At 37.9% G+C, this 23246-nt stretch overlaps 3 protein-coding genes across 11 annotated transcripts; 1 reads left to right on the top strand and 2 right to left on the bottom strand.

The window, feature by feature from the left end:
- Positions 1-23: 23 nt before the first annotated feature.
- Positions 24-4083, top strand: LOC135160533 (nose resistant to fluoxetine protein 6-like). The gene is made up of 13 exons (XM_064117173.1): positions 24-473; positions 1011-1255; positions 1331-1524; positions 1617-1693; positions 1860-2108; positions 2173-2398; positions 2471-2636; positions 2695-2774; positions 2855-2950; positions 3067-3196; positions 3333-3507; positions 3706-3848; positions 3942-4083. Exons 1-13 carry the CDS (start codon positions 242-244, stop codon positions 4059-4061), a joined length of 2133 nt encoding a protein of 710 aa, XP_063973243.1. The 5' UTR covers positions 24-241; the 3' UTR covers positions 4062-4083.
- A 31-nt stretch (positions 4084-4114) lies between these two features.
- On the bottom strand, positions 4115-8340 carry LOC135160530 (myotubularin-related protein 2). Of its 8 annotated transcripts, none has more exons than XM_064117164.1 (7): positions 8174-8340; positions 7223-7455; positions 6925-7143; positions 6610-6726; positions 5015-6384; positions 4715-4919; positions 4115-4611 (listed from the first exon to the last, which is right to left on the bottom strand). In XM_064117164.1, exons 2-7 carry the CDS (start codon positions 7436-7438, stop codon positions 4453-4455), a joined length of 2286 nt encoding a protein of 761 aa, XP_063973234.1. In that variant the 5' UTR covers positions 7439-7455; positions 8174-8340; the 3' UTR covers positions 4115-4452. The 8 variants fall into 8 exon arrangements, with proteins under 8 accessions (XP_063973234.1, XP_063973237.1, XP_063973233.1 ...); XM_064117167.1 differs by having other exon boundaries at positions 7223-7372; positions 8174-8329; XM_064117163.1 differs by lacking the exon at positions 8174-8340 and adding an exon at positions 7867-8147.
- Positions 8341-9099: 759 nt separating this feature from the next.
- On the bottom strand, positions 9100-22421 carry LOC135160542 (uncharacterized). 2 transcript variants are annotated; one of them, XM_064117191.1, is made up of 5 exons: positions 22043-22421; positions 19580-20691; positions 13220-13373; positions 13083-13140; positions 9100-12111 (listed from the first exon to the last, which is right to left on the bottom strand). In XM_064117191.1, exons 2-5 carry the CDS (start codon positions 19674-19676, stop codon positions 11458-11460), a joined length of 963 nt encoding a protein of 320 aa, XP_063973261.1. In that variant the 5' UTR covers positions 19677-20691; positions 22043-22421; the 3' UTR covers positions 9100-11457. The 2 variants fall into 2 exon arrangements, with proteins under 2 accessions (XP_063973261.1, XP_063973262.1); XM_064117192.1 differs by lacking the exons at positions 19580-20691; positions 22043-22421 and adding an exon at positions 17689-18181.
- Positions 22422-23246: the final 825 nt, after the last annotated feature.

Genomic DNA, 23246 nt, shown 5'->3' with positions numbered 1-23246 from the left:
AAGAGACGTTACGTTTCGCAGATCCACTAGCACCTCACCACCTCGACAATCAAGTTCCTCACTCTCCCCTATCAATTGATCTTTTTTAAATTTCTCTTTCTGTTTTGCAGTTGGATAATCGAATCGAATGAAAAGCCTCAACTAACGATAATGAATTATTTGTGATGTGAAAAAAGTGTAGCATTGAATCCACTGACGACATTTAATTAGACTTCAAGTGGTAATTCTGGTATTGATTGGAATGAGGAGTGATATGATGTCGGTGAAGACTCTGGGATTTTCGGCGTTTTTAATTGCCTCGATGGTGGGTGTTGTTCATCCTGCGGATAACTTAACGGAGGCGATGGTACACGTGCTACCTGCGTACGCTATAGCAGAGAAATCCGCCCTTCTGGCAGAGTCCAGCAAATGCCGAGCGGAGCTGGAGATGTTCCGGGAGGCTGTTGATGCCCGGAAGTTGTGGAGTCTCAGAAGTAGGTATTATTTGGTCTGATTTCACGCTTAAAAAATGTTATTCAACAATGTGAAGAGGTCTATAGACAACTCTATTGGATTTTCATTTTTTTCAGTCGCTTTCACGACATTCTGTCACTTCTGTTCAAACTAATCCTATTATGCTCTCATATCTAGCACTGCAATCAATAATATTCAATTTATTTGCATACACATGTGGTGTATTACGCAGATGATTTTAGTGCATAACCGACCGACTCTCCGGACTTTCCCGCTGCCGTCTTGAACTGAACGAGTTATACAAGAAACTCGTTTTGAATCGTTCATAGCAGTTATCATGTGTTCAAATTATGTGGGTAATTGTCTTGGGGTTTTAATCGAGAGTTTCTGCGATTAAATGATTTAAATAATTTAAATCGCAGAATCTGCAGATTTTTTTCTACAGCTAATTCCTCAGACCTTTTGGGCCATTCGTTGAACAAATCATTGTATTTTTATTTACATTTAATTAGAGCAGTAATTGGAGGTTCCAAGTATCTTAAAATCTGTGATTCCAGTGTTAGATTCAAGCGGAGTTCCAAGATCAGGTTTCATCTATGGAAATAATTACTGGATCGGCAGTAAAAGTCAGTGTTACGATACATTGAACCCTGAGCCCTTGTCTCTTCATCCAAAATGGCTGGCAAACAACACATTGTATCGAAATCCGAAGGAAGAGTTGGCACCCTATCAGCTGAATTATTTCGCTGCTCATTTTCAGCACAATAGTACGCTGCAGTACCATCACAGAATAGGAAACGAAGTAACGAGAATTTTTCTCATTAAAGGATTGAGCAATTTTTAAATTTTGATTGAATAAATAAATGAATGGTTTTAGAACATTATGACACTAGGATTATGTCTCCCTGCGACCTGTGGGACAGACGAGTTGGGGCTGATTTTACAAAAACTATTCGATGAGCGGACTTTACCACTCGGGGAATTATACGGGATGGACTTCAAACTGCTTCATGTGAAGGATCTGAAGAATGACCTTCAGGATCTCGTCAATTGGAGGACAATTATCGTGATGTACGGATTTCCATACGATGAGAACAAATGATGAGTAATTACTACGATCATCGGGAACAATTGATTCTAATATGGAAAACAATTTCTTGTAGATCAATGATATTAGCAACCCTAATGATAATGACCATTGGAACCTATTATGACGTCCAGATGCATAGGAGGATTATTGGTAATTAATTTGCATCGATGATGACAGTTTGTATGAGGCTTTCGACGTTATGAAAAAAAAATCGGAAAGAAACTCTGAGCATTTACTTGATCATTTTTGTTATCGCAATGAAGAAAAAATAAATAAATAAATTCTCCATTTGTTTATTCTTCATGGACTATTCTAGAGAAACAGCTGAGTTTGGAAACCGGTGATTCCTCGAACAGTGCAGATTCGCAAAATTCATCTTCACCCCCAAGTTCCCTGAGCACCGTTGGAAAAATAATCTTGTGCTTCTCGGTTTTCACAAACTCAAAAGATCTGTTCAGAACTTCATTGACTAAAGGGTCAGTAGCCTCACTCCATGGGATTCGATTTTTGGGAATGGTCTGGATCATCATGCTCCACACATCATTATTTGGACAAGAGTTTATAGGTAATAATTGTTTATTTCAACGCCAACATTTACTCAACTATTAATTGAATTCAATTAATTCCAGATAATAAAACGTGGTCGTTGAGAACAGGTATGACTTTCGTAGCGCAGATTCTCACCAACGGGGCTCTAGCTGTGGATACATATTTTTTCCTGAGTGGCTTCTTATTATGCCACATATTCTTAAAAGTGGCGAGGTACAGTGAGGATGCAATGCTCCCTGAAGAGAAACCCCGAAAGAAATTCGGTTTGGAAAAATTCGCCCAAGCAATCGTGGCGAGATTCATTAGGTGGCAATGACAGTCATTAAAATATCAATGAATCGCCCTGAGGTACGATGTCATGGATCATTATTGTTACAGATTGACCCCTGCTTACATGATGGTCATTGGCATTGCCGAAATGAATGCTCACTTCTACAACCGCACATCCACCTTTTACATGATAGAAAGACCTCAGGACACTTGTCCCAAATACTGGTGGCGAAATTTACTTTATATCAATAATTTTTATAGTCGTGAAGAGCTGGTAATTATTCAATTTTTCCATTTGATCTTCCAGATGATGTCTGAATATTATTTTTTAGTGTTTATCCTGGAGCTGGTACCTCTCGAATGACACTCAATATTTCATATTTGGAATGGCCCTCTTGTTAATATCAACGAGGTAAAAATATCAACCGCATCAATCACACGTTATAAATAACTTCTGATTTACTCAGATGTTGACTGATTTATGTTCTTCAGATATTTTCACACTGCGGTCGGAATTTTCATCGCATCGCTGTTCGCATCATGTCTGATTCCTGGATACGTAGCTTATATTTACGATTATGTGCCCACGTGAGTTATTTGTCATTATTTCTAATGAAATAATACAATAATTCCCACGCAACTCTGACGTCTGCCTTTCAGTTTCATTTTTTCAAGATATAATTTTTTTTATGCTCTTCTTGTAGACTTGATGAGCTATGGAATACGTTTCATATTTTCTATGCACCACCGTGGATGCGAATGGGTCCCTATCTAGTAGGAATGGCGACAGCTTACTTACTATTCAAATTGGAGAACAAATTAAACGTCGGGAGGGTAAAAAAATTATTTATTGCACAAATAATCTTGATAAACTTAATTTGTCAAATCTCCAAATGATTTTCAGTTGTCGTGCAATAAGTAAATTTTGTTTTTCAAGGAAAAGTAATTTTTCAGTAATATCTTTGTCTAGAAAACCCTATGGTTCCTCTGGATATGCGGTGGCTCCTGCAATTTCCTCGTTCTCTTCGGCATGTATAACAAAACAGTGCCCATTGTTCCAGTGTCTATCTACATGGGCTTGAATAGAACCGCCTGGGGGGTAGGTATTGCCTGGATCGTGATCGCTTGTTCTACGAATCAAGGAGGTAAAGCATTTCACAATATCTCTTCATTTCAGCAATAGTATTGATTTACTTAGTATCCAGGGAGCTTCGCGCCCCTTTCCCAATTTCCCTGTCCTAATTGGCAAAACTATTATCTAGGAAACAGCAGTAGAATTCTATGAATGACAATTAAATTCAGAGGAACACTCAATTGTAGCGCCTTGATTATTCTTCTTCCAGGAATCATTAATACAATTTTGACGTTCAGAGGATGGATACCACTGAGTAAACTGACGTATTGCGCTTATCTCTTGAATCCCTTCATCATAGATTCAGTCTACCTCAGTAGTGAGGCAACAGTACACACAGATTTGTTACTAAACGTAAGTTCAATTCAAAATTTTACATTTTTGTTAATTTCTAGTCAATTCTTTAGAATATTCGAAGGCCATCAGTAGCTCCCCAAAATTTTCTAGGGAACTACCTCCTTCGGATTTCTGCTGACATCCTATGCCGCCGCATTTGTGATGTATTTAATGTTCGAGGCGCCATTCATTCTACTGCTGAAACTCTATTTCAACACTAAAAAGAGATGAAAGCCAAAGTGGATGAAGCGGAGAGGAAATAACTTCAAAAGTAACAAAACAAATTCTTGAAAAAAATCGTGTATTTTTTCCAAGTATTTTAGCACTAAAGGTACAAAATTGCAGTGCATCATATCCAAGTAACGAGCATTGAATCAATAAATTAATTTCCATATTTATTACACCAAATTCATTCGACGATTGATTATGACCAATCACTCTTTACCCGACGTCCCATGATTTTCGTCATAATCAGTGTGACGATAAATCAAAATATTTATGTTAGAAATATGTAATAGTTTTATTAACAGAGGTGTTTGTACATACATGTGATTAGAGACGTTCGATGATTAAAAAAATCAGTCCAGTTTTATATAGATCCTAGATCACACAAGACTCCCAGCTATGAGTGAATAGGAGAGTGTATTCTTGGTGCTGGAGGGGCTGGCGACGCCATCGAGCGATTGGCTCGCAATGCTTGCTCTCTCCGACATTCTTCCACTTGTTTCTCCAGCTGCTCCTTCAGGACTAGAAGTTCTCGAGCACGTTGGTAGACAGGATCCTGATGAAAGAAGAAAATCATTTTGTTAGCTTAGATAGGCTTTCTAAAAAATAATTGAGAAGGATTTCAACGCACTGTGAACAGCATTCTCATTAGTATTTACCTGTTGTCTCATGCTTGGATTCCACCTGCAGTAAAGAGCCTTCCAAGGTTTTATGTACCTCATACTAGCCACTGGCATCAACACCAACTGGTAATTCAGGCCAGCCCAATACAGAGGATTTTGATACATTGACAACTGACTATTGATGTAAGACCACAGGGAAACTGTTCGCTGTTTCACTTGTTCTTGGACTCGTTCTCTCTCACTGCAAGATCATTATTATTGAATAAATGACTGTAAATGACTCGAAAAATGGAAAAAAATTGATTAGATAAATTGAATTGAAAAGATAACGAGTACCTGCTGAACAAAAAAGTTCCAAATCTACAAGAATACAAATGATCCAGTATAGTTATCAGGAAATGCTCATTAAATTGAAATGCATTGGGAAACTGTTGGCTAATCTGCCAGACACAGTCGATAAACTGCAGAAATACCGGTGAACGATCAGCATCGCTGTGATGCTCATCTCCATGGCCAATGCGCTGTTGAAATTTATGGCCAAAACTCAGCCATTCTTTTTCGATAAGAACCTCGAATCCTTTTATCGTTCGGTAGTAAGGGTCTAGCATCAGCATAGCTAGTGCTGTGAGCTGTACAGTTCTATCCCAACCATCAGAGCAATGCACTAGAACCGAAGTTTTATGATTTTCCACTTTATCCACTATCCTGACAGCTCCGGCTAATATACACTTAATATGTTTAAGCCACATTGTAGATTCAAGCCCTGACAACCACCTAGCTTCATCGATTGTTGGAAAACAGAGCTCTTTCAATTTTCGTAAACTCTCTCTCATCACATGAATATTATGTATATCCAGAAAAACCAATTCAGCATACTGATAAGCATCTTCACTCTCGTATCCACCTCCTTTGGCTTTATTAGCGATAGCATTAGCCATTGGTCTTGCATCCATGATAAATAACTTATGACTCTGTGCATTGGCATCCATTATAAATTGAACATAGCGCTCATCTTCACGACTTCGTTTTCCCCCAACACCAACAAGTGGCTGAGCACATCGAGTGATAGTTGCCTGACTCTCTGGATGAATCCAGGATAGAACTGGCAATCGTCCACGGCTTCTGTATAATGCAGAAGCCTGGAGATCCTCGTCAGTCGCTGCTGCTGGCACTGCCCATATCGCGGGGTAGCTGTCACACAGACTGTATGTGTCATTGATTTTAGAGATTTTCCACATGTCATTGTTCACCCCCATTCGTTTGAGTTCAGCAATAGGCTCGTAAACAGTCCACCCGTTCTCTGGAAAGGTCTCGAAATACTCGAAAGCGAAAAGTGGAAGTTTGTGAGACAGAGGAAACGAATACTGTTGCAGTTTCTCGAATACATCTCGCCTAGAGTGATTCTCCTGCTTGTGAGCGAATCGGAGGTTCCTCATGTCTTTGCAAAACACCTCGATACCGTAGGAATTCTCCCCTCGGCTGGTGGCACCTCCAACTTTCTCAATCCTGCTCACAACACCTAGTGGCACTTCTATCACGTATGGGGTTTCTCGATCGATGCTTCGAAAATGGAGTTTAAAGTTGGTTACACTAAGAACACCACGTGCTGGTCCAGAGTATGGACATAAGTAGGTGACGTCGCGGGCTACACCTTGTCGTCTTTCGCCGTTCAGGAGGGGTGGACCTGTATCGGTACCCGATAAATTCTAGAATATTAGTGGAACAAGTTAATGATATCCAAGGGTCTTCTGTAATTTAGCACGGAACGTAGAAGAAATTAAATCAAAAGAATCAGGAATATTTGTATACACTACTGGGAAATCCATGAATCGTGCAGAAAATTAAAAATAAATTCATAAATGGATATTTAGTTCCTCAAATGTTTCAATGTAAAAATCAGGGAAGAATTTTGATTTTCTGAAGTATTTTACCGGACTGACTTTTCCATTAAAATCTTTCTTTGCTTCGAGGGCAGATACAATATTATTGTCAGTGGATGTTGAGCTGGTTGAGAAGCTTTTCGAGTTGGAAGCTTTTTCCCAGCACTCCTGAGTATGCATGGGTGGAGTACAAAAGTTATTTATATGCACAAGTACATTTTTAATTCTCATAAAAATTGAAACCCTCTGAATTTAGGAGTGAAGTGGTCAGCGAAAATAAAGAGTATTTTCATAAAATAATTGGAACATGGTGAACAGACCACTTCCCTCAAAAATTCCAACACAGAAAAAAATCTTCAACATTACCGATTCCTGTCCCATTTTAGAATTAAGTGATGAGCTCTTGCTCTCGGAATTAAGTGAATCGGAGCTGGCATTTTTCGCTGAATGTTCATTGCCCAGCAATTCCGTACTGCCCCGTTTCTCCATAACTGTTAATCCTGTTAAACGTCTCTTCAAAGTGTTCACATCATTATCAAAGGAATCAGCATTGCCATCTCCAACTTTTTTGTCACTCCCAAAGTGCTGTTGATAAAAATAAATTTCATGAGTAATCATCAACCCATGAGTCAATAGGAAATATCAATGACACTGAGACACGTACATTATGCATGAAAGTCAAATTTCCAGTATCCTCGGAGGATGGTAACTGGGTTAAGGATCTATTGGGTTCTACCACTGGTACAGTCACTACTTTATCACTCTTCTTTGACATGGATGGTGCAGCGCTAGGTGAATTTGAATCATGTGTATCCTGATCAATGTACAGTATTTGATTATTTTCGTGTCCATTTATCGTGTCTTGTGTGCTAATGCTCATATTTAGTGAATTAGTATCTAAAATGAAAAAAAAATGTGCAAAACTACAAAAAAAGCGAATAATGGGGAAATCATAATTTGTGCATCAGATGTAGGGAACATATAGGAAAATTCCACGGAAAAGCGAAGAGAATTGTTTAGAAAATTCCATGGGACCATTTATTCCGAAAGCTCCCCCCAAAAAATTGTAATTTGATGTTTTACCGCGTACCAGAGAATTCTTATCGAAAAAGTTCTATAAAAAGACGAAAGGCTACTCATTCTTTTTGTACCCGTTGCAGATAACGCTTTTGATCAATACTTAATTAACAATATAGTGTTTTCCAAGACACTAATTGTCAGATTAAATAAATACTGAAACTTTCCATGGGAATCCAAGAGAACTTTCCATGAAATTCGTTACATTCTTCTTAGATTTTTTTTTCGTACGTGTGTTTTGACGTTGAAACATAACCTCTCCGACAACACTTGGCTTCATTCACTCTCTCTACAAGAGATCATAGCAATCCTCCAATACGAAATGGAAAGCAAGAGCACAACATCATTGATTCAATATCCCATTTACCGAAAGCTTCGACAAAGAGAATTCATAAATTCTCAAAAGTAAAAACACATGAATAAATATGTACTCTCGTGCCACGCCCTCGTTAGCAACGAAATAAAGCGCAAATGATGATGGAAGACATGATATTGCATGCAAAAGTGACAATACAAGTACTGATCAATGTTCACTGACCTCAAGAAACCGTTAACTTTGTTGTCGTCAGCGAAAATGAAAAGTTGATTGTTGAACGACAACCTTCTGTCACCTGTGAAGTTTGTGCTTGACAGAAGCTGCCATTTTGGATTATCGTTGTGTCTGCAGCCAGCAGGGGACGCCAGTGGCAATCAACCAGCCAATGAGAGACCTTCCAAATTCCAAAGTGAGTGTACAGCTTTTTTATGATGTTGGTTTATGAATAATTGGATTTGTCGGGTGTCTGTGAACATTAGGCGATAATTAGATGGGGATGAAGTCATGAGAATGCTCAGAATGTTACGTTATTGGAAAGATTAAGTATTTCTTTCCATTTGTAATATTAATGTTTGTTCTGTTCAATTGCCAAAAGATACTAATGTCTGAACTGCCAAAAATATTTCACTTCGAAGACCAGAATTTATATGAATTCATTATTTGTCGTGAATTCCTAGTTTGTGTTAACTTTATAACTTATTTATTCATTAGTTATTTACTCTCAGAGGTCCAGACAATGTAAACTATTCGAAAATTACTATAAATAAAACTACACCAGAATTCCCTTAAGCGGATTGGGGAGAGACATTGAAAGTTCTACCGACTACGACATGCATCAAATCTAATTTGAATGAGTTCGCATGAAATGTACGTACGGCTGCTCGTGACACATAGACAATCTCATTAGTCATTCAAATAGGATTACGAGTTCACATACACTCGTATGGTTACTCCACTCTTCCCCAAGGTTTTCTGTTTGGGACATTAGGGACTGAAACGTACGACACGTGGAGAACCGAGTTATTTAAACAACTTTAATTACTCTATTCCATGTTTCAGGGGATTTTTTTTTGCCTTCTGAGGTCTCTGAATCTGTGGTTGACTCCAAGGTGAACATTAAATAAAATTTAAAATAAAATTACAGCAAATTCGGTTGTCAATCGATTTTTTATTGAAAAATGAAGAGAAGATGAAGATGATCCTAAACCAATACAATCAAAAGTAAAAAAAAGTTTCTTCTCATGTCACGATACAGTAAAATATAAAATATAATTCTTCTCTGTTCTGAAAATTATCGCATGTAACATGAAATATAAAATTTTCTCAATCATCAACTATGGATAGCAACTACTTTCACAACTTGTATCTACATTCGTATATTTCTTTGATACTGCTTTTATCGATAATTCAGACATATAAATATATAATCATTACATTGATTATCGATCGCGAATTCCGTACGATTAAACATTCAGGAATTGCGTTTAAAATATAAGGATGAAAGAAAATCTTTGCAATTTCTTTGATTCGTATTCAGTTTGTGACTATAAGTTTACAATGCAGTTGACGTATTCTTGTTCGAGATACAGTTTTTAGTTGAATAGATTAATTCGGCTAATGAAACCGAAGCGAATCAATTTGATATCATGATGATACACCGCAGTTTCCGCGCGTTTTCAGAACAAAATTAAATGCATTAAAAATCAAAAGTAAAACCAATCGAGAAAGAATTTTTAACAATAATTAGAAAGTGATAATTTCTCAACGGAAGTTCTGAATTGTTCAGTTAAATTGCCTCACGGAAAGAACTGAATAAACAGATTAACATGGTCACCTTGAATCGATGACTAGTTCATGTGTAAAATCATTATCGACTAATAATTTCTTCGAGACCGAGTTACAAGACAGCCTTGCTGACAGCTGCATGACATCCGAGGGGACGTGACCCCAGGTGCATCGAAGGTCTCCCTTTTTTGTATTCATTGAAAAACTTACAGATGAAATCATTCTGGAGATTTTTTCATTTGTCACATCAATGTTCAATTCTGTTGAATTTCAAAAACTATGTCATTATTTAGAATTATTCTCTTCATAAATTACTCAAGAATTTTCTATTACATCACAACTGTTGACATTAAAAAAACGTTTAACAATATCAAGAGACAAATCACTGAAAGGCCAGTTTTGAATATTAGATTAGAAACAACTTTTTTTGTATCGAAAAATCGTTGATTAGTTCCATGAAATCGTTGAATACAACATTTGGCCCATTGCTGATATGTCGGCAACAGTAATCCATTTATAGTTCTCAATCTCCTATTTTTAATGAATCTCTGAAAATAGTTCGTAAACTCGTTACCTCGACTAGATTTCCCAATCGACAAAATGTAAATAGTTTTCGAAAGTCAATTCCACATGTACGCACTGGACTCAATGTCTACATTGTCACTGAAAATGGACACATGAATAGAATGAACAGTTAACTGAAGTTTTAAAATAGAAAGATACAATAATTTGAACATTTTCTTATTATTTTCAATGCGCAGAAAAAATCTTCATTACTTTTTACCCCTGCGCCAACGGATGCGCAGGGATATTCCTAATTTAACAATATACACTGATAATATATTATACTGAGAAATTTCTCAACTTGTAGCTGCTATACAACATCTTAATCGTTAATCCTTATTCGAATATTTCTTTCCACAGAAAGCAAGTGCAACCCTCCAGGGGTTGCAATCAATTTTCAACATCTCATATTCTGCTCGAATACTCGTAGAAGGAGATGTCAGGAAATTCCTGGAGTTGAGTCTCAAATTGGTATGAAAGGCCAGAAAACAGTTCTCAGGACAGAAAAAATGATAGAACAACCTAGCAAATTGGTTAGAGAATTTTATAGTGAAGTGCTAGAACGAGATAAGCTAATTTACCTCATTTCTCCACTTTCCCAAAGAAGGAATTGAGCTTCATTTTAGTTTTCCATTTATTCTGGCCCATTCTAAAAAGACTGATCCATAAGTAAATAAAATGTCTATAAAAATTTAAATCTCGTGAATTTTTCTACCACATATTTTCTATTGATCATTTCAATCAAGTCGATCAACAACTAATAGAAATTCAATAGACTTCCCTACTGCATTCGCTGGGTTCTTCTACATATTTTTTTATTCGTTTTTCTCATTATTTTGACACAATTACGGATTACTCCGGTAGCAAATTGATAAAACATGAACGAGTCGATATTCGAGCTGGTGAATACTAAATTATCATCTGGAATTTTCTCCAACAACTTCTCCCCCTATTCGATGAATAAGAAACATCCCCCTTAGGCCCACGATTTTCATCCAAGAAAATCCCCCATCCATCAACACCGAGACATCGTGAATTTTGCTTTGGACATCAGGTACAGAAAATCATAAAATATTTTCCAAAACCCTTCCTAATCTCGATATAATTTGAAGAATGCATCAGTCTCTTTATCTCATCAACAGCTCATTGATCACAGGTCACGTTAATTCAACAGAATTGAATGACCGTTTTTGTTCAGCAAAATGTTCCTGACCCGTCAATTGAAATTGATGTACATAAGGATTATTTCTCAGTACATTACCCCCCTGATACTGAGGCTGAACTGAAATAATCCCAGTCTGTTGGAGATATTGTTCACGATAGAGTGCCTGTTGCGTTACAAAATCATTTTGATTCTGCTGATAACTACGTTTTTGATTGCATTGGCTAGTCTGTCTAATATTTTTATTGTACTCCTTGTTATCATGATAATGGAGGCCCGTAGGTGACATTCCAGGTGGTGTTGAGTGCTTGACACTCTGCGTTGGACTCTGGCTTATTGATTCTAATGGATGTCTCGGCATATTTGGCGATGGACAATTGACATCTTGCAAGCCATCAGCACGATTGGCATTGCGAATGAACACTGGAGCGGTCTCTGGTCTTCCACCGATAATATTTCTCATGCCTTCGCGATCTCTGGCCGTGAGACTGGGCCGGGCATCCTTGAGCACATGTGAACTGGTCATGTTGGTTGAGTTTAAATCATTGACACTTGACCAGGTCATGCCCATCAACTCCCAACGGCGAAGGAGATCGGTTATTCCCTCAGTGCCGATCGTAACGTCTGATGTTTCATCGTAATCTGGCCCCTGTTAATCAAGTTTCAAAGGAAAATTGTTATCTCGATTTTTTTTCCTCACTTTATCAGCACACGCTGTGTGGAAAAATGATTGGGATTGATGATTACGATGTTTTGCTTTCACGAACGAAGTATTCGATTCTTTAACTGATATTCCTCAAAATGTTTTCATTGACGAGGGAAAAAAACATCTTTTCATTCGCAGCCCGAGAGAATATCGTGACAAATAATTCTATTCAGAAACAAATTGCCAATTAATTAACGGACTTGTTGCACGTTTCACTTTTCCATGGATACACGTCGACAATTTTATTGTTGCTACTGATCAATTAACAATTTGCTCCCGAATGGATTGTTTTTTAATTCTTATTCATTATTCTCTTGTTCTCTTTGTTGATGGTATGGTATCATGCTCAATTGAAAATGCCATATAAAATCTGCGCATTATTTCCTTCTGTCAAATAATTCTGCATTCGGAGTCTCGCAAGAATTGCATTCGTTTTCCGTTCGAATTTAATCACAATAAATAATCGTCGTCAATTGGCAGTTTGATTGTGAATGATTTCGTCTTTTATTTAGTTCGACAAATTCTTTTGAGCTCTGTTTATCGGTTACTTTGGTTACTAGTTTCGGGTGATCGTTGAAAAATTGATTTTGGAAACAAGATGGATATTTTGATGCAGCTATGGAAGATTGTGAGCATTACCTATGAATAATTTATGAACAATTAATTTTCCACTTATTCAGAGTCGTAATAAATTTGATCAGAATCATGATTTCCAGTATTGATTTATAAACAATGAATATTTAAAGAGTAATTATACACAAGCCGTAATGTTGATGACGCTGAACACTCGTGATCGATCAATTTGATTACTGAAAATGGCTGGCTATCGCGAATCCAAGCAATTTTTATATAAATATAAGATATCAACGAATTTCGTAGAATAATAAATCTTCCATTCGGAAGTAAACTCTTACGTTTTCAATTTTCTCGTCCAGCATGCGGAAAAAGTCGAGTTGGCTGGACGACACCTCCCTAAAAATATCCGGGATGTTGAATAACATGGATTTTTTTTTTTTCACTTGATGTGAGGAAAAAAAAATGAAAAACTCACGCCTGTTGCAGCAGCGGTCCGTTTCCACTCTTCTTTTTTGTTGGATTTTTCACGTCAATGCCATTGTGATCTTCATTTCTATTGAGCTCCACCCCATTGTTGTTGGTTTTGTTGTTTTTGGCACTTCCATTTTTCTGGTCAATGGAGGCTGATCCTGAAATCATGCAAAACAGACAAATGAGGAATTTAAAATGCGAGTCCAATGCGCCAGAGGGAAAACGATTTCACGTGCGCTCAATTAACTCAGTATTTTTACGGAGTCTCTTCAAATGTGTGCATGAATGGAATGAATAGCTCAATGGAGTTTCAAAATAGAATAAAGTTATAATTTTCTTGTTTTGGTATTTTATGGTATTCTCGATACACAGAAAAATTCCATCCTCTCATACCGGCAGCTACAGATACACAGAAACATTCCAGGCATATCATATGTGAAAGAAAATTCGATAGAAAAATCTGACGTCGAATAGTTCGTCGGAAAATTCTCCTAGATTTTTCCTCAAGTATTTACTGTTTTGGTCCACTCTCTTAACATATTTCATAGCTGACATCTGAAGACGATGACGTGTGGTGCAGAAAAATCGAATTCTTCGTGCTATAGAATATTTTGTTATCAATCGTTCCATTAAATTTTTTGGTGCCTCAGTACAAATGAATTGTAATAGAATATCGTTAGTTTATTATTTTCTCCGGCCAAAAATAGACCTGCATTTCGAAAAAGCGTCAAATGTCAACCGCAGGGGAAGCTGTTCACACCTATCCTCAAATGATTTTTTTTTCCTGTCGGAGAAAAACACTGAGTCGTATTAGATCGAACCTGCGACCTCGTAACTCAGTACACAAGAAGAGAACACATCCGGATATTTGTATTTCATAATCCAACGATATTGTCGCGTACATTTGAATGATTAATTCCAAATACTCCGCATGTCTCTTCTATTCTCGAGCTGACTGGAAAAAAAAAATGAGCGCCTGCTATTTTTATCATTCCGGTGGCCAAAGGTCTGGTAATTTATACAATTCTCATTCTGGTAAACATGGATTATCTTCCACCAAAGGCGTCAATACGTCGGACAAGTGTTTTGAATTATGACTGCGGCTGATAACTGATATCATAATGGTGGCACGAGTGAGACATCGAAGGAGATGCGACTGCTGTGAATTAATTAACAAGAAGAATGTTCATCGGTGGCCGGAGCGGATAATGAACTCACCGTATAACAGTGAAAAAAAAAATCATGTAATTCAAGAATAGAAAGCAAGACCCAGTATTCGAGTCACGCAGGTGATTCAAAATACCATTTAAACGCTTAGAGATTTTGTTACCGTCGAAGTGAGCACACACGTAGTTGTGTTGAAAAGAGGTCATTTTTTTGTTGAAATTTTTATTATTTTTTTTTTCAACCGCTGCAGAGCTTTATTTAAAGCCCGTTTGACCCGGTTCTAGACGCTTTTCCATTATTTCAGTATCAATTATTCATTAGTCGATCAATTTAAATATTCATACAGAACAAAATTTCAGTTAAAAAGCCCCACAGTTTCCACTAAAATTTTGCAGAATTTCTCGAGAATTTCCAACGGTAATTCTGGGAGTCTCGTGACTGAGGAATTTTTTATAGATTCAATGGATTTATTGAATGAGTGATGTAGTATGTGTAGGTTTATCTTGAGCCTCAAAGATAATCGAAAACATAGTCAGTGAAAAATAAATCGTCGGTAAAATTCACGGGTTCAAGACAATGTCCATTAATACTTCAATGCTACCTCCAACTTTAGAATCTGTACATAAACCTTGATCCAAACGTATTCTAGGCCTTCTAACCAATTCGCTAAACGAGATGAACTGTATGTATTAATTGTTGGGTCTACTGTACACTTGTGAGAGGTAAACATTTTTAAATAATCAAAAAGCCGAAATTCAGCGCTACTTTCCTCGGCCAGAAGTGAAGTGATAAAGGGAAGTGAGTTGATTGCCGATTAATAAATCATAAATAAAAGGACATAGCAAAATTTTCCTTGGAGTCTTTTTTACAAAGCAAAGTATGGGCTACAAAAAAGATTTGCCTGTAAATTTTACTATTTCCCATCTTCTGGGAAATATTCCCACATAATTCTGAGCACATTGCACTCCACCAGATTTTTACTCGCACATGTTGTGGAGGCAATTCAAATATACAACTGAAGTGAGAAAAAAAATTCACACAAGACACAAGTTAAGAGAAGAGCACAATGTGATAGGTCATCGTGTAAGTAATTTTTTACTGCATAAAAAAATGGGTAAATATATTTTTTTATTTTCAAAGCGTAATGGTTCATATTGTTCTTTTTACGTGAACACGTTTTAAATTTTATGGCAAAGGTCGTTCGTGTAGTTACCCCTAACGACCGGCGTCATGTGTTGAAATTCTATAAAATTTCTATAATTTTCCATAAAATTCCAGCGAATCCCAGGGCTCTATAAACAATAGTGAGGACATTCAACGATTTTTCATTTTTTTTCAGGTGAACGTACTCCACGGTCGTTGATAAAGAAAAAAAAAGTTGAGGAAGAAATGTCGGGGAGTCGTAGAAGAATCGAAAAATAAATTTCTGTTTCCCTTTTTGACAGAAAACATGACGTGCACATTCCTAGGACACAATACGTTGTTTCTGGGATATACTGCGTCGAAATTGTGGAAATGTCCTTGTCCTTTATTTTCTAGTCCCTTTCTCGGGCCAAGGTCGAGGGGTTTAGTGCTCGGTGAAGGTTCCCCCGTGATTTCGATTGATAAAAAATTGCTTTCAATTTTTAACGGTAAAATACCGAAGAAAAAAATACAAAAATAAACGGTTGTTGCATCGGACGACGAATTGTTTACAGCACCGTAATTTCATAAATATTTATTGTATGGAAGGAAAGGTGCAGGTGTTTGTGATGAGGAAGACCACACGATATGCAAAGGTATGGAGATAAAATTCTGATAATAAAAATCGACATTTTCCTGATTTTTGTTCATAAGTGACCCACAACGTTGAAAATAAATGGATAATAATTATTCACACGAAAATGTGGAAGTGTCTGTTTCTTTGTTATTGAACAAATGGAAAATATACTGAAAAATCATCCGGAGAAATAAAATAAATGAATAATAAATAAATATAAAAAGTGCACTTTCCGAAGTTCTTATCTAAAGACTGAATTGCATTTTGTTGACGCATGCGACAACTCTTCCGCAATTTTTTTCATTATTTTTGTTCGACGGTAATTGCGTCCATCAACGATTATACCGTAATTTCACTGCACAATATTACCACGAGCACGAGGTTAACAATCGTGAAACAATGCCTGCGAAAGCCGACACGCTTCCGATGACGTCAATTGAAAATATCTAAAATAAACCACATTTATAAGTATTAGCGGGGATGAACAACTATCTTATCTTATCCCAATCGTAATATAAAACGCATAATTAGGTCATTAAAGTATTTCTAGCCTCTTGAATAATGTGAAGTGCGGGTGTAATAATTGAGAGCCAATAAAATCCTCGCAGAGTCAAGATATTGCGGGATAAATCAACTGCAGGAAAAATCATTTACAAATAATTTCCTATTGACAAGTTAAAAAATATGTCTGACGTTGTTGTCCACTTTATCACTAAAAGCACATGGACAATACAGTGGAGGCGCTCGGAAAATTCAGGTCGCGGAATTTTGAGAAAATAATGTACCCTGAAATAATTAAATTGAATCACCCGCCGGCCAACATAATTTCCATAGGAATTCAATAGGGTTTTCCGGTCAGTTGACCGGGTTTTCGTATTAAATTCTCTCGTCCATGAAAACATTGTTCTGCCTCATCGCTGTTTATTCATCCTCGTAAAAACCGTGGGATGATCGCGGGGTTGACTCATCGGCTCGTCGATTAGCAATTCAAATGATGACTTTATCATTATCCCGTATGAAATGCATCCGAAAATGCAGTGACAAAATTACTGGGGAATCGGACCCGTCACGGGTTTTTTTTATTTCAATTCATTACGAATCGTTGAACGCCCAGAACTCTGTCTCGTGTAGCTGTTTGCGCTTTAACATTGTATCACTTTTGGTTCTATTATTAGCGCATATTCACGAGTAGTTAAACTAATATAACGATACTGGATACGGGTATCAATCAATTGTACCTAGATTTCAAGGCTGAGTCGTTCAATTGGGCTTTGATTGTCACTTCTGAAAGTTCAGAGATTTTTCCCTTTGCAGATTGAATAAATGTAATCATCAAAAAGGGCTAATCAAAGCACAAGATTTTTTTACAGAAGAATAATCTACAGTTTTGCTTCTCACAAAATATCATCTCAAACGTGCACGACACCGTTGCGTAATATTCGACAATTAAATTACCCCAAAAGGCGACTGAACTTCCACCGATTTTTTTTTCCAAAAATCACATAATTATGGTACATTCATTATGCATGAAATTAAATCATTGATACCTCTGGTCCTCCGTGCCAATTGGATGATATTCTGCCGCAATATCTTCAACCACATCCTCGCCTCAAGTTTTTTCTTCTGATTCGCCAACTTAACTTCCGGTAATTCCCAAAGTCTCAAGATACCACCGCAATTCCCCGACTTTCACTCCACTGTAACGGTTTCAACCGCCGCAATTAGCACTGAATAAATCCCGTATCACTCTGATAAACCTCCGAGAGCGATCGCGATCGGTCGTATCTCGAAGATGACTAAACCCGAGGCGTATGTTAGATACGCATTTATACGGTAACAGACTTGCTCACGTAGGCCAACAAAAAAAAAAGTCAAGACTGCGGAGGCGCCACGCCGTCAATATCACGTATGCTGTGCGATGTTTAGATATTGCGTCGGCAACGAGTACAATCAGGCGCTCGGTAATCGGTATCAGCCCGAAAACAGTCTTTTCCCACGCGGAGAGACCGGAAAGCGCTAACTACTGACGTTTTACAAATTATGAATTCCGATCTGTCCGAATAACAAGTATTTTTGCAGTCGTGTTCAACCGCTCAAATCCAGTGCGCATGCGCCAGTCACACCTCCCCTTGGGATTGGCGGACGCCGGTGCATACGCACTTGGAATTCGCCGGAACGTGCATATTTTATCCGAGCGGTGAGGTGCGCGCGCATCTTGGCGAGAAATCGGCAACACTGTTGCCCGGACATTGGTGGAACTGATATGCGAGGGAAAACCGGCTTTTCAACGTAAACAACATGCGCGCGCCGCCTATTTCTTTTTAGGAGTGGGTTTTGTGAAATTCGGGGAGGTGGGGTGGGGACATCGATGTGCGCGTGAATGCAATTTTTAAATGGATGAGGAAAATTTTAGGGAGGAAATTCGATTCAGTAGATTCGAAATTGAAAAATTACCGATTTTACAGTTTTAATGAATTAAAACTCCGGGATTTCGTGTACGGTCGTGACAGACAAAAATTTCCGTCGCAAAAAAAGATTGTGATGAAATTCTCGCTATTTTGACTCGAATCGTCTGCAAAAGTTGCAATACCGTCGCTTTGATTTACCGAGTCACTTCTGTAATTGGTAAGCGAACGGAGAATTCCAATCCAAATGCCCTCGCGAATATTTAAAAAAAGTGCTACAAGACGAAAGTGTTTACTCATCAGCTGCAATGACCCTCGACATCCCTAAAAGGCCTACGTGTGTCTCGCCACGTACGTCTGAGCCCCTCCACCAGCTCCTCTCGGCCTGACTCAGAGAGTCCTAGATAGAACTAAAAAAAATTGAAAATTTCGGCTGAACAGGGTACATCCGCTGAAGATGTCAATCACACTGAATATTGGGAGATAACCAGTGTTTAAAAAAAGCACGACAGAGAGATAAGGAGTATCTTATCGATATCACTCAATCGACTTCTGGTACTCGATGATACAAAGAATAAGTGTGACGCAAATGGCAAATGAAAGGGTACATCAAGTGTTACCGGGGACAACGGGTGTTGAGATAAACATTTATGCTTGACCTTCGAACAAAATCGGGAGCAATCTGATGATGGGCTCATTCAGGAACATTCATCAGCGATGACTGGAGGATGAATAGAAATTCAACAGAATTTTATTATTTAAAGTCTTGCGAAGTGGCACCGCAATTCAGTAGTAAATTGATAAACTGAGACAACTCATATTCCATTAATTTTCCAGAAGTGAATAATGTCAATTATTTATTAATACAACAGATGGATGTAACAAATAAATTCAGTCCAAAATCGATGTTTTACGACCCTCAGAATTTACGATTTTTTAAAAACTCATTCAATCGTTATCTCGACTCATTAATTTCCTATTGACTACTGAGCATTAAAAATTGTCTCAATTAAGAAAGAAAAATAAAACTCACCCAACGATTCACTCTGTTTCTTCCCACCATCCTTGCCATCCTTGTTCTTCCTATTCTTCAAGTAGATATTCCCAATCTTGCTCTGCCCACAACCCATCCTGTCTCCTCCGGCCTCCTCCTCACCACTTTACAACTGTACCCGCAACTCCCTCTTATCTCACCTGACCACCCAAGTACCTAATCGTCACATGTCTGAGAGTCACATTCTCCACCATAAACCGTCCCACTCCCTCTCGTCGACGCGTATCACATCCCCTCGCAACCAAAAACTTCCCCTCAAATTGTCTATCACTCACCCCCGCCCCGGGAGATCGATATTGAGCGGAATTTCACCGGAAAATCCACAGACAAACGAACTAATTATCTCGTGATGTTCTGACGTTGACAGGTGGTGATGCATTCATGGGAATATCAGCCAGAATCAGTCTTTGAACATTTGAATAAAATTATGATAAAACCATTTGCGTATCAAGACTATTTGCTACGATTGTCCCAAATTACGTGTTGATTTTCGATGAATCGCAGTCGATTCTCACTGCAGTCGGGTGTCTCCCTCATGTTAGTCATCACCGGAGTGCTCTACCCCATGACCTGCTGGACTACCCCAGCTGCCAGAAGTGCTCCAAATTGACTTATCAAAGTCGAAAGTCCATCACCCGCGGTTTGCATTCCCAATCGTCGAATTGACTTCCATATCTCTCCCCTGGAGGGGAAAAAATCATTTGACGTACAAGATCGTCATTCTGTCGTGCAGCTGATGAGTCCGCACATCATGTGATGAAAATGCCGATGAATTTCGCGTCTGGAGCCTGCGCCAGTCGCTCCAAATTCCTAAAATAAACCCTCTAATGACGTGAACTCAAAACGAGAGAGACGATTCGAATATTCGTGGAAAGTCGAGGACGAGACGAATAGGCGAAGTTAATTTTACACGTCTGTTAAGATGCATTGAAGTGAGTATTGGGTTTATAGTAGTGGAGCCATTCTTGAGATTCCATATTCTTCGATTGTGTCATCTATTGATGGTTTTTATGGGGGTGAGCTTGAGGCCGGTGCTTGCGGCATTTATCGAGGAGCTGGAGGGTCGATTCACCGTCGACAATGGCAATTATCTGGGAATTGAAGAAGAGATTCTGAGATAGGGACAAGGATTCATGATTTTACGATTTTTTTTATTCAAAAATTAAGGGAGTTATAATTTTTTCTATTCCAATATTGATGGTTCATATTAAACCAATTTTAATTATTTATTTATGGAGAATGAAGGTAACATTAATTACTTTGAATATTCATAATTTTTCCCAATCATGCTATTGAACCTTAATTAGCAAATTTGATAAGTGGAACATTTATAAATATCCAAAATGCAATCGTATTTATAAATTGTCGTTGGAGAGTAGAAAAATTCAATTTCAAGGGATTGCACGCCACCTTCTAGCAGAGTGAAGAACAGCTATACAGACACCTGTCGATAGCACATAAATTGTCCCCCTCAATTTAAAAATCCCAAAGGCACTACAGAAGTCGTCGTTTCACCCTAACGTAGACTGTTCAGGAATTCTCCATGAATTTTCAAAAACCAGATATTTATTTAACTTTAGTAAAAAATATCTTGACTCCGAAAAACGTCGGTTTTCAAATATTTCATAAATTATTTTTCCAGTTTGTTTATCTAAAGTTTTGCAGTTGTAGGCGAGGGTCCACCCCGCAGTGGTCAACCCGACACTTTGGAGTATTCCACCCCAATGCCGGTATCGACCGTCCAGAATAATCAGATTATTAAAACCGTGAAGCAGGAAACCCCCTAAAAAATTTTCCTCTCCCTTCGTACGTTTTTGACTGGAAACACTACGAGGGAGAGCGGAAAATCGAATGATGGATTATTACTTCACCACCCTCCCTTCATCCCGTATGAAAGAATCATATAGAAAAGTCCTTCACTTTCATTATAATTACCACTTCATCATTCTGTTCAAGTTCCTGATAGTTACGGGGAGATTCTATGGAAAAAATCGACAGATTTAATAGGGACGTTGAATAGGATAAATTCTATAGGGAGAATCAATGAAATGCGATTTTTATAGAACTTATTGTGTTAAAATATCACATTGTAAAAATACCGCTGATATAATCCATCAAGTTTTGTCGCTTAATATTTTTTTATGGAAAGAAGAAGAAATCGAATAGGATTGAAGAATCAGTAGTTTCATCCTTTTCAAAAATTTCTCCCATAAAAGTTTGCATTAAATGTGTCTCTGAAAGACGCGCAGTGAACCGACCAAAACCAATCAAATAATCAATAAAAGTTCAATAGAAATCCAATGCAATTCATTCACCTCTTTAACTCCTCCCCTAAAATATTTAAATCCATGTGATCTTTGTTGCATATTTTTAAACATGCGCAAGCTCCATATTTAAGCTCTATAATGACTGTAACTTGGAAATAATTTTTAACAAACTCACCTGCAATTAACCAGTGCCCGATAATCGTCAGACGAAAAAACCCGCTCTCAAATTCACTTAACAACACTTGATTTATAACACGATAAGCTGAGTACAGAGTAGTACATCCACATGTTCCTGTCACCCAACGCTCCTCTCAATATCGACATAATTATTAATCAACATAAGTCGCTAGCGAGGGCGCATCGATTATCAATAAATCAAGATTCTTCATCGAGAAACAATTCAATCGATCGAATGCAAGAGAAAAGAAAAAAGTCGGGTTCTGCCCTCCGGCCGCTCCAGTTAGATTTGGACTGTGAAATTAATCACGATTTTTACAGTAGATTATACCCCTTTTGGTCAGACATGCACCCTCTCCGTGTGGTGATTCGACATCGACTGGTGAACTTGCAACGGTGGCGCCTGGATTTCTCGATACGCATGCGTTACCCTATTTGTTCAACGTTGATACGCGTAATGGGCTTTCTCACAGTGATAATGTGCTTAATGTGATGATAAGCTGTTGTTGATTTGAGGAAATTTTGTGGGAGGTCAATAGGGTTCTGGTGAACAGGAGGCGGTGACAGTTGTTAAAAAAATATTGCGCGATAGTTGTTAAAGTAAATTGTAAATCACACGCGATAGTTTAAAATTCAAGGGATTAATTTTTGATGAGGATAAATGGGAAAAAACATTCCACTTGCTGGAGTATGGGTAAATTTTTTGTGGTTTTTTGACTGTATTAGTGTTCGTCGGGAATACCCGGCGAAATTCCAAGGGCCTGGGGCGCACTTCGGTCCTTATTTCCCCAGCCAAAAGGGAATGGAATTATTTGTTCAGTCTATAGAAACCGAGTACAGGAGGTTTAAGACAATTTGAAAGGGATAAGGAATTTTAAGACCTCTTTAAAAATGTGAGGTGGTGAGGGCGCCATCTTAGATGGTTCTTGCGGTAGGGAAGAGACGTCCAGACAAGATGGCGTTTTTAAAAATTTCTTAAAATTATTTATGTTCTTCACATCACCTTCACCGCAGTTTAGTTGATACGCATGCGTTACCCTATTTGTTCAATGATGATACATATCATGGGCTTTCTCGCAGTGATAATGTGCGTAATGTGATGATAAGTGTTTGTTGATTTGGACAATTTTTCTCGGAGGGCTGTCGGGTTGTGTTGACGAGGAAATGGTGAGAGTTGTTGAGGTAAATGTGGGATAACTGGT

The sequence above is a fragment of the Diachasmimorpha longicaudata genome, chromosome 3 (assembly GCF_034640455.1).
Source record: "Diachasmimorpha longicaudata isolate KC_UGA_2023 chromosome 3, iyDiaLong2, whole genome shotgun sequence".
In the NCBI taxonomy this organism is placed as follows: Eukaryota; Metazoa; Arthropoda; class Insecta; order Hymenoptera; family Braconidae; genus Diachasmimorpha; species Diachasmimorpha longicaudata.
This window is presented reverse-complemented; position numbering and strand designations above follow the sequence as displayed.

Excerpts from the sequence above, each read along its gene's own strand:
- LOC135160533 (XM_064117173.1), top strand. The coding sequence starts at position 242 with ATGAGGAGTGATATGATGTCGGTGAAGACTCTGGGATTTTCGGCGTTT. Across the intron at positions 2,399-2,470 it reads ATCGTGGCGAGATTCATTAG|ATTGACCCCTGCTTACATGA; the intron begins GTGGCAATGACA and ends TTATTGTTACAG. Across the intron at positions 3,849-3,941 it reads ACACAGATTTGTTACTAAAC|GGAACTACCTCCTTCGGATT; the intron begins GTAAGTTCAATT and ends AAAATTTTCTAG.
- LOC135160542 (XM_064117191.1), bottom strand. The coding sequence starts at position 19,676 with ATGGGTTGTGGGCAGAGCAAGATTGGGAATATCTACTTGAAGAATAGG. Across the intron at positions 13,374-19,579 it reads GAAACAGAGTGAATCGTTGG|GATCAGCCTCCATTGACCAG; the intron begins GTGAGTTTTATT and ends GCATGATTTCAG. Across the intron at positions 13,141-13,219 it reads GGACCGCTGCTGCAACAGGC|GGAGGTGTCGTCCAGCCAAC; the intron begins GTGAGTTTTTCA and ends GGATATTTTTAG.
- LOC135160530 (XM_064117163.1), bottom strand. The coding sequence starts at position 7,915 with ATGAAGCCAAGTGTTGTCGGAGAGGTTATGTTTCAACGTCAAAACACA. Across the intron at positions 6,385-6,609 it reads TTAATGGAAAAGTCAGTCCG|AATTTATCGGGTACCGATAC; the intron begins GTAAAATACTTC and ends CTAATATTCTAG. Across the intron at positions 4,920-5,014 it reads GGAACTTTTTTGTTCAGCAG|TGAGAGAGAACGAGTCCAAG; the intron begins GTACTCGTTATC and ends ATGATCTTGCAG.